Source organism: Populus euphratica, unplaced genomic scaffold (genome assembly GCF_000495115.2).
Source record: "Populus euphratica unplaced genomic scaffold, PopEup_1.0 scaffold183.1, whole genome shotgun sequence".
Lineage (NCBI taxonomy): Eukaryota > Viridiplantae > Streptophyta > Magnoliopsida > Malpighiales > Salicaceae > Populus > Populus euphratica.
Genome location: NW_011500064.1, coordinates 221,173 through 234,375, shown reverse-complemented (window position 1 = coordinate 234,375; position 13,203 = coordinate 221,173). Strand labels below are relative to the sequence as shown.

At 38.8% G+C, this 13,203-nt stretch overlaps 2 protein-coding genes and 2 long non-coding RNA genes across 4 annotated transcripts; 3 read left to right on the top strand and 1 right to left on the bottom strand.

The window, feature by feature from the left end:
* Positions 1-672: 672 nt before the first annotated feature.
* LOC105108175 (oxygen-dependent coproporphyrinogen-III oxidase, chloroplastic) lies at positions 673-3,733 on the top strand. Its single transcript, XM_011002370.1, has 8 exons — positions 673-1,404; positions 1,490-1,565; positions 1,756-1,850; positions 2,022-2,105; positions 2,844-2,931; positions 3,037-3,161; positions 3,262-3,360; positions 3,461-3,733. The coding sequence occupies exons 1-8, from the start codon at positions 862-864 to the stop codon at positions 3,527-3,529; spliced, it is 1,179 nt and encodes a 392-aa protein (XP_011000672.1). The 5' UTR covers positions 673-861; the 3' UTR covers positions 3,530-3,733.
* Positions 3,734-4,176: 443 nt separating this feature from the next.
* Positions 4,177-6,442, bottom strand: LOC105108173 (AAA-type ATPase family protein). Its single transcript, XM_011002369.1, has one exon. It carries the CDS (start codon positions 6,292-6,294, stop codon positions 4,627-4,629), a length of 1,668 nt encoding a protein of 555 aa, XP_011000671.1. The 5' UTR covers positions 6,295-6,442; the 3' UTR covers positions 4,177-4,626.
* A 1,422-nt stretch (positions 6,443-7,864) lies between these two features.
* On the top strand, positions 7,865-8,115 carry LOC105108172 (uncharacterized). The gene is made up of 2 exons (XR_839001.1): positions 7,865-7,924; positions 8,037-8,115. It is a non-coding gene; the product is annotated as an uncharacterized LOC105108172 (long non-coding RNA).
* Positions 8,116-9,601: 1,486 nt separating this feature from the next.
* On the top strand, positions 9,602-10,942 carry LOC105108171 (uncharacterized). The gene is made up of 3 exons (XR_839000.1): positions 9,602-10,010; positions 10,123-10,257; positions 10,776-10,942. It is a non-coding gene; the product is annotated as an uncharacterized LOC105108171 (long non-coding RNA).
* Positions 10,943-13,203: the final 2,261 nt, after the last annotated feature.

The window sequence follows — 13,203 nt, the reverse complement described above, 5'->3', positions numbered from 1 at the left end:
CAAATCACATTTATAAAAGAAAATCTGAAAACTGTGGGCAAGCAAAATCCGCCCCCACCCGACACGTGCTCGTCTCATGGCACAGGTGGCTAGAAAACTCAAAGAAATTGGTCCAATCGTCAATAAAACCTGCTTCCTTCTTCGATGAAGTCAGTGGTTATTGGTTTGAATATCACATTGTCATGGAATTACATCTTTAAAATAATTCAAAACTTATACTGATTTTAATTTATTAACAGTCAAACTGTCCCGTGCCAGCCTATAGCTTAACCAAAGTCAACCAACACGTAAATAATTTTTTTAAATATTAAAACAATACCAACATAAAATTTATTACTCTAAAAATAAAAGACCGGACCTTACAAGGTTTTTAATCAAGTTAACTATATAGTAAATTCAAACACATGATTAATTAAATATAATGAAATTAACTTTTAATTTAATTCTATATCAAATCTAATTTAGATTAAGTTTTGAATATCAGATTAAATCAAATTAAAAAATTAATCTATGTAGGTTGGATTGATATAAAATATGTATATTTAAAATTATTTAAAAAACAAAATCTAATCTTATTTAATAAATTAATTAATCTGATGATACCTTTAATTAAAAAAGAAAGAAAATAATAGAAAGTCAATAAAACCGTTTTTGGTCTCGGGTGAAAAACCACAGAAAGGGAGAGACCAGTGGGCAAAAAACAAGCCTTATCTCGTTTCCGGATTTCCATTCTCCTCTCTCCGGTTCTTCTTCCCAGCTGTCGCCCTTTATATCTTCCACCGGTCAGCACAGCAGCAGCATCAGCATCAGCAGAAGAAGAAGAAGAAGAAGAAGAGTTGTATCAGTTTGAAGAACATACAAATGCCTCCTACAGCTACTCTATCCGCTTCTTCTTCTCTCAATTATCTCTTTCCAGTCCCTCCCTCCTCCTCATCCTCTCTCAATTCAACTCCTTCGCCTACTAGCTGTTATTTCCATCCCTGTACCAAGAAATTCTCATCATTACGCTTCAAACCCAACAAACCCAACATGACTCGATCTGCAGTCTCTATCGAGAAAGAAACCCCGGAGACAGAGCGGCCCATTACATTTCTTCGTGAATCAGAAGGGGCTGACGTGAGGGCCCGCTTCGAGAAGATGATCAGGGATGCCCAGGACAGCGTTTGTGCTGCCATCGAGGCTGTTGATAAAGGAGGCAAGTTCAAGGAGGATGTCTGGTCTAGACCTGGAGGTGGAGGAGGTATCAGCAGGGTTTTGCAGGATGGTGCCGTTTGGGAGAAAGCCGGGGTTAATGTCTCTGTTGTTTATGGAGTCATGCCCCCTGAAGCTTATAGGGCTGCTAAGGCTGCTCCTGCTGATCAAAAGCCTGGCCCTGTTCCTTTTTTCGCTGCTGGCATCAGCTCTGTAATTTCTTTCTCCATTCCAATTTCAATTTTTTTTTTCATCGGTATTACTGTTTTATTAACATCAATTATTAGTTTTTTCTCAGGTTTTGCACCCCAAGAACCCATTTGCGCCTACTTTGCATTTCAATTATCGATACTTCGAGACGGACGCTCCTCAAGGTATTACCTATGCCCATTGCTCTGACATTTCGTCTCTATGCTCCTTTGTTCTTGCATTGGATTGCAAATGTTACCCTTTTTGGCCCTTTCTTTTTTGTTCTATTTTTTGTGTTCTTAGAAGAATGAATTGGAAAAAATTTACTAGTTTGGACTAATGTCAAACTGGTTTTCTTGTTGGCTTTATGTGAAGATGTTCCTGGGGCACCTAGGCAGTGGTGGTTTGGTGGCGGGACTGATTTGACTCCTGCTTATATCTTTGATGAGGATGTTAAGCATTTCCATTCGGTAAATAAATGTTCAATTTTGCATTGCTGGTTCTATTTATGATATCATATCTGGCTTCCAATTGTCTGCATTGTGATATGGATAAGTGAAATACCTAGTTTCATCTCTGTCTTACTTATTTGGTGATTTAATTTGTCTGTTACGTTTCTAAATTTTACCATACGTTTGTAGACTCAAAAAAAGGCCTGTGACAAATTTGATCCCACCTTTTATCCACGGTTCAAAAAATGGTGTGATGACTATTTCTATATCAAGGTACGTGTCTGTTTTAGGTGCTTAAATTATAGTACTATGGTATCTTTCTCTTGATGCATGGTTTTCTTGTTCTTGAAGTTTATGTTTGCAATATTTTCCTTATTTCAGTTTTGCTGGCTCGTTGCAATTACCCCCCATTCCCCCAACACCCTACACAAAAGGGGAAAAAGTTAACTGTTTGCATGCACAAAAGGGAGAGGGGGGTTAACTGTTTGTGTGCCACTGGATCTGCTGAGGCTACTGTTTTCTCACACATTTAACTTGTGCATTTTGAACTTGTAAACCATGAGGTGGAATGAAATGGACAGGTCTGGTTGGATAAGAGAACAAAGCATAGCTTTGACAGCTATTGCTTCAGACTTGTTCATTTATGGGGCTGTTTCAAACTTGAAAGGAAGATTTCCTGCCATTGATGCTTGAATTGCTGTGGCAGTTCCTTACCTGAATAGCCAAACTGCTTAAATGGCTTTTTCTAGACTTCTTTGTAATGGATATCTGATTGATAGATTGATTTTGAGTCTGCTGATGAAAGTGGTTGGACTAGAGTTTAGCTCCTGCAGGCCATGAATTTGTATCTATAACCTTGCTGTGCGTTTTTCTTTCTTGTTCTGCTAAAAGGCTGCACAACATATAAGGTTGTATTAATCTTCTGCTGAAGTAGACTAGGAAGCTGGAAGGACTTGTTTTATAATGACCTTATGTATTTGGGCTCATATTGACTATTGATGCTGTGTGCAGCACCGAGGTGAGAGACGAGGGCTTGGAGGAATCTTTTTTGATGATCTAAATGAGTATGATCAGGAGATGCTTCTATCCTTCGCCACTGGTATTTTGCAATGCTAACATGTCTTTGTGGTTTTATCTAGAAAAAAGTCCTAGTTCCCGTGAATTCCAATTTTACTAATTTATGCAATGTTTTTATGAACTCCAGAGTGTGCAAATTCTGTGGTACCTGCATACATTCCCATTATAGAGAAAAGGAAGGATACACCATTCACAGATCATCACAAAGCATGGCAACAATTGCGAAGAGGACGCTATGTAGAATTCAACTTGGTACCAAAACTAGTTCTGGAGAATCTAGACAGAAATTTTAACATAAAAGCTCTTTTATACTGAGCCTTAAATGTTCTATCACTTGCTTTTTTCCCCATAGGTATATGATCGGGGTACGACATTTGGATTGAAGACAGGAGGTCGTATTGAAAGTATTCTTGTTTCTCTGCCACTATCTGCACGATGGGAATATGATCATGTAAGTTTCCAAGAACTTTTGTGCGCAACTATTTGATGTGCATGATTAGGAGGTATAAGATTATGAACTGACAGCAAGAGGCTTCCTTGTTTCTATGCAGAAACCTGAAGAGGGAAGTGACGAGTGGAAGTTATTAGATGCTTGCATCAACCCAAAAGAATGGATCTAATTTGTCTTTTCTTTTAAAAAATGTTTCATTTGAGGTTTCCCCTTTTTCCCCCCGTATTTGTTTCCTCCCTTCTCATTTCTTGTAAGCTTGTATCTTGTTTAGCAAAGTGGTTTTGCTGCCGGAATTAGAACTTAGCATCCAGTTATGTAGTCTATCGACGATGGAAGTTAATAAGAGGATCTATAATATGCATTTCAATCCCAATCTTACTGATTTCGTTTTTAATAAGAGGATCTTTAATATGCATTTCAATCCCAACCTTACTGGTTACGTTATTCTTTCTCCATTTTGGAACTCGTAAGAAACAAAATTAATTGGAGTTGAATTTACTTAGCTATTATTGAGTTTGGAAGTGAACCCTTAAGATGGGAGATGGCTTCCTTGTTTCTATTTATCTTGTCTGTGGATATACCAAAACTCGGGAGTTCACTCAACTCTCTGTGAAGAATGAAGATGTTCTGTCCCAAAAGAGAGTACAAATTTTATCATAAACATTATCAGAATGAAGATGTAATCTTAGCATGCCCTAAAGCTCTTAACATCGATCAACTATTCCTTGAAACGTTATCAGGAACTCCTTTGAAAAATTTCCCAAAGAAGGAAAAAAAAATTCAGGGAGGTTAATGATAATCGATAGAAGAGGAGCATGCAGTACTGCAATGGGATGATTCTTTAACCCCTGTGCTAAATCTTCTACACGCTACAACTCATAAGAGTTGTCTTATGCTATGTGCATAGTTGCTGACTTGCTTCCTTGGCACTCCTCTATTTTAGGAAATCTAAAATGGAAACGTCAGCTATAGAACCTCCAAGCAGCAGACAGAAAAACATAACTGAATAACTCCAGGTATCACTCTAAGCAGAAACCTTGCTCTTTTCACAGTTTAAGATCATCAAGTACAGTGGATTTCCCATGCTCTTCTAAGCCATGTCTGTAACAGTTCCAAAAATATCATGGCTTCGGAATACTAACAAAAGAGCAGCAGAGTTTTATAGCAAAAACCACCAAGCACACACCCACAACCAAAAACAGAACTAGCTCCTAATGGTCATTGGCTGCTGGCTTCCAAAATCTACGTTGGTCATCAAATAATTTCTTATCCATTATTGGCATTACTGGCTGGCCAATCAAGGAACTTGTAGCCCTGGAGTGAAGGTGGTAAAAAGCTCTGGTTTGCGGTGGGATTATCAGGAGTGTAGATATAGTCCTTCCCATACCCAAGCTCTTTCATTAACTTGGTAGGTGCGTTTCTCAAATGAAGCGGCACTCCCTCGTTTTGTCCAACAGATTCTCTAACAACCTTCTGTGCAGCCCCCATTGCTCGATAGACAGAAATGGATTTTGGAGCCAAAGCCAAGTAAGCTACACACTGAGCAAGAATCACATTGCACTCAGGCATGCCCAAGAAATGGCAAGCTTGGTAGCAAGCAACAGCCTGGTTAAGTGCTAAAGGATCAGCCAAGCCAACATCCTCACTTGCAAACCTTACCAAACGCCTCGCAATATAGAGCGGCTGTTCGCCTCCTTCCAACATCCTCACCAACCAATAAATGGATGCATCTGCATCACTTCCTCTCATAGACTTGTGAAGTGCACTGATGAGATTGTAATGCTCTTCCCCTGCTCTATCATAAGCAAGATGCTTGCTCTGAAGCGCCTCCTTGGCATCATCCAATGCAACACTGGCCAACCTCAAATCCCCATCACTTCCCACTCGGGCAGCTGCAGTTGCAGCAGAAATTTCCAAGGCATTCAACGCCACACGTGCATCACCATCGCAATTCGTGGATAAAAATTCAACAGCATCCTTACTCACATCTACTCCCAAACTCCCTAAGCTCTTGGACAGTCCCTTGTCAGGATCATTCACCGCGCGCATCAAAATGGTTTGAACATGGTGAGGCTTTAAAGGGCTAAGCGTGAGAACCCTACAGCGAGAAAGCAATGGCGTAACCAAATGAAAAGAAGGATTCTCAGTAGTGGCCCCAATAAACACAATGGTACCGTCTTCAATAACAGGCAAGAAAGAGTCCTGCTGGGACTTGTTAAACCTATGAACCTCATCCAGAAAAAGAACAGTCCTTTTACTATTCTTGAGTTTAAATTTCCTAGCATCCTCAACAGCATCCCTAACATCCTTAACCCCACAAGTAACAGCAGACATAGGGACAAAACGGTAGGATGAAGAGCCCTGAGAATTAGCAGAAGTGACAATGGCACGAGCAATGGATGTCTTACCAGTTCCAGGTGGACCCCAGAGGATGATCGAAGGGATGCGGCTACAACGAATAGCAGAGCGGAGGAGGGAGTTTTGGGAAAGAAGGAGGTCCTGGCCGATAACATCATCAATGGTGCGAGGTCGCATGCGTTCGGACAAGGGTTCATCATCGCTGATAGTACGATTATGTGGATTTGAGGGGGGTGATGGAGCGAATACTTTGGGACGTTTAGAAGGGGGAGGAGTTTGGGCTGATAGTAGTTCATGATGAGGTGGTGGCGGGGGCGGCGCGGTGGCCGTTTGGGTGGGGGAATTGGAGGGGGAGGAGGGTTCTTGTTTTGGTTTTGATGATGGGAAATGAAAGAAGCGGTCTAGTTTTGGCTGCTGGAATGATGATCCATTTGGGCTATTACTGGGATGAGGATGAGATGTTTGGGAGAGAATCCACTCGGTGGCTTTCACTGTTGATTTGCCACCGGTGGCGGCCAGAGCTTGAGCGGCCAATTCACTAGGAAAACCCATGCTCAGTAGCTGCTCCATCTCCATTTCCCTTCTTCTCTCTTTGCTCTCAATGCTTGCAGATGCTATATGAGGATGCCTCGCTATGCCTATGCTGGCTTTGCTACTGCTGGGGGCAAAACAAAGTGACCGCCGACTGTCACCGACTACCTTTTCTCCCGTTCTTTTTCCTTAAAAATATTAAGGATTTTATAAATTTCAATTTAACCCCAAAAATATAATATGAAGGTCATCTCTTATAATATTTTCAATTTTATAGTATTTATAATCATCATCGGACATTATCATTGTCACCCCTTTGTTAGTAAAACACTAGAAAGGTTGCCGGGAACTACCTTTTAACATGTAAAAAGAAGTTTTGTCAGTTAACGTGCAAGTGAGGTTCTGAACTACTATTGTAAGGGGTTTATTTTCTTTCTTTACATCTGGATTTTAACCTCGTCATGTATGCCTGTCACCCTCGCGATATCTTACCTGCTCAGTGGACCGTGGGGATTAATCGTAGTGCAGTATAAGTTGGCCCGGACACCCCACATAAATAATAAAAAAAAAAGAACGTGCATACCATGTTAGCACGTTTTCAAACAGTAAAATTTTTTTTTATAAATAAATCAAAATGCTATTGTTTTTTTTTTATTAATATTTTGACAACAATATAATGAATTTACTCCGATTCATCCCTTTTAAATATACGCCCGTTAAAGACTCGATTTAATTCAATCACTTTGATTTTTTTTAAATTATATTTTATTGAATAATATAACAATAAAGGTAGATGTTTATAAAAAAAATCAATGGTTTTTTCATTTTCATCCCAAAAAGAATCAATGGTTTTTTATTTTTAATCCCACAAAAAACCTTAGGAAATTTTGAAAAATGCTGTTGTATCACGATGACAAGTTCATCAGCAATCAAGGGGTTTGTTCCCTCTGTGGTTTCAAGTTCGAGTTCTTGGTTGCTCATATGATGGTCACTAGAGGCTTACATGGTTGTTAACTTCAGAGCTCGTGGGATTAGTCGTGGTACGTGCAAGCTGACCCGAACACCCACGTTAATCTAAAAAAAAATAAGCAGAAATCTACCAACTTTTATGATAGAGACAGCAACATCAGTAGCAGGAGGTAAATGAAAGTGATGTTATGATGCTGTTGCTACATAGTTGTCTTGTAAGGCAACTATGTAGGAAAGTGAAAGTGATGATCTTATGATGATGCTGCTGCATAGTTGTCTTGTACGGCAACGCCTTACTCTCAACCGCCACTTCTCCTCACAATCCACCGCAAGCAAAGTGCCAGTCAGAGCTCTTTTCCTGGGCAGAGGTGCCTCTGATCAACTTGTTGGTGGCATTGAATTAATAAGGCTCTGCCCATCTCCAGCACTGCCTTACTCTTTCGCTTTCTCTCCAACCACTGGCCACCTTGTTGACAAAGGCAACAAATAGGGAGTGATTGTGTTGGGCATTTCTGTTTCACTCGGCAATTCTTGCTGATGGTCTTTTATGGATACGGGGCAAAGGGGATGGAGGCTGTCTTGGCTATGTACATGAGAATCCTGCTTTTCTTCCGACTCTAAACCCTTTTTTGGATTCCGTTCACTCTATTGCTTACGGTGGCATTCGTTCTGTTGCCCTCACTTCCACTGGCCAGATTTTTGCATTGTTATTACTACATCCCTCCATTTTACTTCCGTTGCAATATTTTTTCCTTCTTTAAAATGATTATGAGACAAAGAAGCACATTAAGGATGTCTTTCTGGCATAAAGTTTGCAGGGGCCATGGTGGTTTCGGTGCATTGGGGCATGTATCATAGAGAACTGTTCCCTAGACTAGTGGAAGGTTCTTGGGATGGGAAAACACGCCACATTTCCATTTCTGGTATACATTCTTCAGCCATCACTGACTCAGGTATTCAATCTTTTCTTGATTTATGCAAACAAGTAGCAACCTTTTGTACATCTCAATTGCAGTTTATATATGCTTAGGAGATACATTTTCCGCGTATCTCTTACTGTTTGCAAATTGCAACTGATTGATTGGCTTTTATGCTGCTTTACTTGGGGTATTCTGTGTTTAACCCTGCCATGAGCCCATGTCCACTTCTCCATCTAAATCCTAAAGTTTTGGATCACCTTACAATGTTATCAACAACTGATACAGGATTGGGAAGTTCTACTCTATACGATAGTAATGGTTAATGCATATATCTTTGCTGACTTTTTGGTGCACGTGTGTCAACATAGTTCTTTCCCTTTAGCAATGTAATGGGAGAAAATGCACGACAATATATTATGAAGGTCATCTCTTATAATATTTTCAATTTTTTAGTATTTATAATCATCATCGGACATTATCATTGTCACCCCTTTGTTAGTAAAACACTAGAAAGGTTGCCGGGAACTACCTTTTAACATGTAAAAAGAAGTTTTGTCAGTTAACGTGCAAGTGAGGTTCTGAACTACTATTGTAAGGGGTTTATTTTCTTTCTTTACATCTGGATTTTAACCTCGTCATGTATGCCTGTCACCCTCGCGATATCTTACCTGCTCAGTGGACCGTGGGGATTAATCGTAGTGCAGTATAAGTTGGCCCGGACACCCCACATAAATAATAAAAAAAAAAGAACGTGCATACCATGTTAGCACGTTTTCAAACAGTAAAATTTTTTTTTATAAATAAATCAAAATGCTATTGTTTTTTTTTTATTAATATTTTGACAACAATATAATGAATTTACTCCGATTCATCCCTTTTAAATATACGCCCGTTAAAGACTCGATTTAATTCAATCACTTTGATTTTTTTTAAATTATATTTTATTGAATAATATAACAATAAAGGTAGATGTTTATAAAAAAAATCAATGGTTTTTTCATTTTCATCCCAAAAAGAATCAATGGTTTTTTATTTTTAATCCCACAAAAAACCTTAGGAAATTTTGAAAAATGCTGTTGTATCACGATGACAAGTTCATCAGCAAAAAATCAATGGTTCTTTCATTTTCATCCCAAAAAGGATCAATGGTTTTTTTAATTTTCATCCCACAAAAAACCTTAGGAAATTTTGAAAAATGCGGTTGTATCACGATGACAAGTTCACCAGCAATCAAAATCAGCAGAAAGCTACCAAAGAACACCCACGTTAATCTAAAAAAAAATAAGCAGAAATCTACCAACTTTTATGATAGAGACAGCAACATCAGTAGCAGGAGGTAAATGAAAGTGATGTTATGATGCTGTTGCTGCATAGTTGTCTTGTAAGGCAACTATGCAGGACAGTGAAAGTGATGATCTTATGATGCTGCTGCTGCATAGTTGTCTTGTACGGCAACGCCTTACTCTCAACCGCCACTTCTCCTCACAATCCACCGCAAGCAAAGTGCCAGTCAGAGCTCTTTTCCTGGGCAGAGGCGCCTCTGATCAACTTGTTGGTGGCATTGAATTAATAAGGCTCTGCCCATCTCCAGCACTGCCTTACTCTTTCGCTTTCTCTCCAACCACTGGCCACCTTGTTGACAAAGGCAACAAATAGGGAGTGATTGTGTTGGGCATTTCTGTTTCACTCGGCAATTCTTGCTGATGGTCTTTTATGGATACGGGGCAAAGGGGATGGAGGCTGTCTTGGCTTTGTACACGAGAATCCTGCTTTTCTTCCGACTCTAAACCCTTTTTTGGATTCCGTTCACTCTATTGCTTAGGGTGGCATTCGTTCTGTTGCCCTCACTTCCACTGGCCAGATTTTTGCATTGTTATTACTACATCCCTCCATTTTACTTCCGTTGCAATATTTTTTCCTTCTTTAAAATGATTATGAGACAAAGAAGCACATTAAGGATGTCTTTCTGGCATAAAGTTTGCAGGGGCCATGGTGGTTTCGGTGCATTGGGGCATGTAACATAGAGAACTATTCCCTAGAGTAGTGGAAGGTTCTTGAGATGGAAAAACACGCCACATTTCCATTACTGACATACATTCTTCTGCCATCACTGACTCAGGTATTCAATCTTTTCTTGATTTATGCAAACAAGTAGCAACCTTTTGTACATCTCAATTGCAGTTTATATATGCTTAGGAGATACATTTTCCGCGTATCTCTTACTGTTTGCAAATTGCAACTGATTGATTGGCTTTTATGCTGCTTTACTTGGGGTATTCTGTGTTTAACCCTGCCATGAGCCCATGTCCACTTCTCTATCTAAATCCTAAAGTTTTGGATCACCTTACAATGTTATCAACAACTGATACAGGATTGGGAAGTTCTACTCTATACGATAGTAATGGTTAATGGATATATCTTTGCTGACTTTTTGGTGCACGTGTGTCAACATAGTTCTTTCCCTTTAGCAATGTAATGGGAGAAAATGCACGAGGAGATCAAGGAGTTACAACCAATCCGTAAAGGATTAATTAATCAAACTTCCTCATACTTGGCCAAGTATAGACTTCCTCGTACATTAGTTCATATTTCGTCTTTTGCTTGCTTTCACTCATCTGGTTCTTACTATGGAAACAGGGGAAGTTTGTACCCGGGGTTGAGAAGAAGGAGATGGCAGATTAGGCCTCGGCCCTGGTCGGGGTCCAAATGAAGGGGGTGGACTTAGTATACTCTGCAAAGTAAAGGCATTTCCGGTGTCTGTGGCTGCTGTGTCTTGCCATGATTTTTTCAGAAAGGTGTTGTTGGCAGAGTGTTAAAAAACTAATTTAACGGAAAAACTTAAGTTTTTAAATAAGATTTCAAGATATAATTTATATTATTATTTAATATATTTTTTCAAGTAAAATTCTTTTATTTTTAAAACTTGTATATATTATTTTGTATTTATTTTTTTATCAAATAAATAAGGATGATAAGATTTATATTCATGATCGTTTGATTATTAAAGCTCTAATGATATATTAAAAAATTAATAAATAAAAAACTTAAGTTTTTAAATGAAATTTTAAAATATAATTTATATTATTTTTTAACACAGACAAGAGTGCAAGATTTGGAATTGAGGAGGTGAGGATGGTACTTTTGTTCGCAGGATGTTCTCTCTCTATTCCATATTGCTGCTTAGATGCTAGCATCGGTTTTATTTTTCAAAATGTAGCGAAGGAGCTTCATGGAGCAATATGATGCACTAGTTGTTGTTCAGTGTTTGAAGGAAAGAAAAAAGAAAAATATATTTTCAAGTTTAGTCGAACAACCTCTTGGAATGAATAATCTACTGAAAATCTTGCATTTGTAAGACTTGAGATAAAGGATGGCACTACAGCTGCAGTCATGTGGTCTCATGCTTCTCGGGTTAATCCAAAAAGGCTGCTGCCATCTTAGGTTGTTACATGAACTGTCCTTTTCCATTCAGGTTATCTCGGGATGTGCAAAATTTTATGTTTCTCACTGCTTCTACTTTATTACAATTGTGATTTTGGCCTTCCTTGTGATTCTGTGTTAACTTACACTGAATTAAATTCTGTCATTCCATTTTATTGCTTCCTATGCTGCACATGGCTAAAACTGTGCAGGAGAATGCCCCTCATCTTGTTTTCCATTAGTACCAATTATATGTTCTTACAGAGTTTTAATTATGCACTTTCCTGTCCTTGGAGTGTGTTAACATCCTGGCTGCTCATAGACAACATCAATTACTGTACTAGGCACATGGATAGTTTCCTCTGTCACAAAAGCACTATTTTTTTATGGGCACTGTTATTATGTAAAGGTCTGTTCTGTGAATTTGCTATGGTAATGGATGGCTATGCTTTAAAGAAAGCCGAGGTGAATGCTTCAATGTAAATGAAAATCATGTCTCATCGTGTTCAAGATGCTGTGGAATCTTTATGTTTTCTGAGTTAGATTTAAATTTGTCAAGACCTTTTTTGGGCAGTTAACCAGTGTGACAGCTGATGCATTTTGTCTTGTTTTCAACATTGACTGAAATTCCATTATTGCTAGAACAAAAACAACATAAATTAAGTGTCTATGCACTTGGAAGAGGTGACAGGGTCAGTGCTTGGAGACCAAAACCAATTCCTAGCCACAAAGATGCTTGTATCATTCAGATAGCAGGTGGTGGATATCACTGTCTTGCCTTGACTGGTAAAGTGACTCCAGAACGTCATGGTTACAGCAGCAAATGCAACTCTCGTTCCATTTTCTTCTCTATTCTTTCCTTCTCTTTTTAGATTGCGTAGCCTTTTCTACTATTTCTGATTCTTGTTTGTGTTATCATATGAAGGTCAAGTACTTTCGTGGGGGTTTGATGGACATGGTCAGCTGGGCCATTCTTCAATTCAATGTCAGAAAATGCCAGCAGTGATTGATGCTTTGGCTGATCAGCATGTCTTTCATGTCGCCTGTGGAGGTTCCTCTTTGGCAGCTATAACTGGTAAGCTGAGGCATGATCTTGAATTGCATCTTTGGTACCCATTCTTTCTTTCTTTTTTCTTTCTTTTTTAATGCAACGGAAACTCTCCAATCCTGAAATCTGGTATATTCTACAAGGGTGCCACATACTCTTATCATGAGTTTCTCCTTTGGTACATTAGAGTGCTGATGATATTATATATATTACCGTCAATTTTTGCACTGCTATGAAGTGATTCTAACTTACGAGACGTACTCTTATTTTATCTCGTACATGGAATGGTAATTGGTTTGAATGTGCTCAAAACTCCACGCTAGATGGCTGGACCGTGATCTAGATGGAAGTCCACCCAAATCTACCTGATTTATTATTTGGTCCTTCTGCCAACCTATCTGTCACTGCAATTTATAATTTCTTACAAATAATAACTAGGGAAATAAACAGTTTATTTTCCACCATTTTATGAATTGGTTTTAACTGTTTATGTCAAGTGTTGCTAATATGTTGACTAACCATCATTTTTTTTATGTTAAGTTTGGTATGCCCTCATACAGAATCTAGCCTATCCAGCAATTTACTTGAACTTTTGAG

Bases quoted from the DNA above. Each gene is read 5' to 3' on its own strand.
- LOC105108175 (XM_011002370.1), top strand. From the start codon at position 862: ATGCCTCCTACAGCTACTCTATCCGCTTCTTCTTCTCTCAATTATCTC. The intron at 2,106-2,843 runs GTACGTGTCTGT...TGCTGTGTGCAG, and splicing joins ATGACTATTTCTATATCAAG to CACCGAGGTGAGAGACGAGG. The intron at 3,162-3,261 runs GTACCAAAACTA...TTTTCCCCATAG, and splicing joins GCTATGTAGAATTCAACTTG to GTATATGATCGGGGTACGAC.
- LOC105108173 (XM_011002369.1), bottom strand. From the start codon at position 6,294: ATGGAGATGGAGCAGCTACTGAGCATGGGTTTTCCTAGTGAATTGGCC.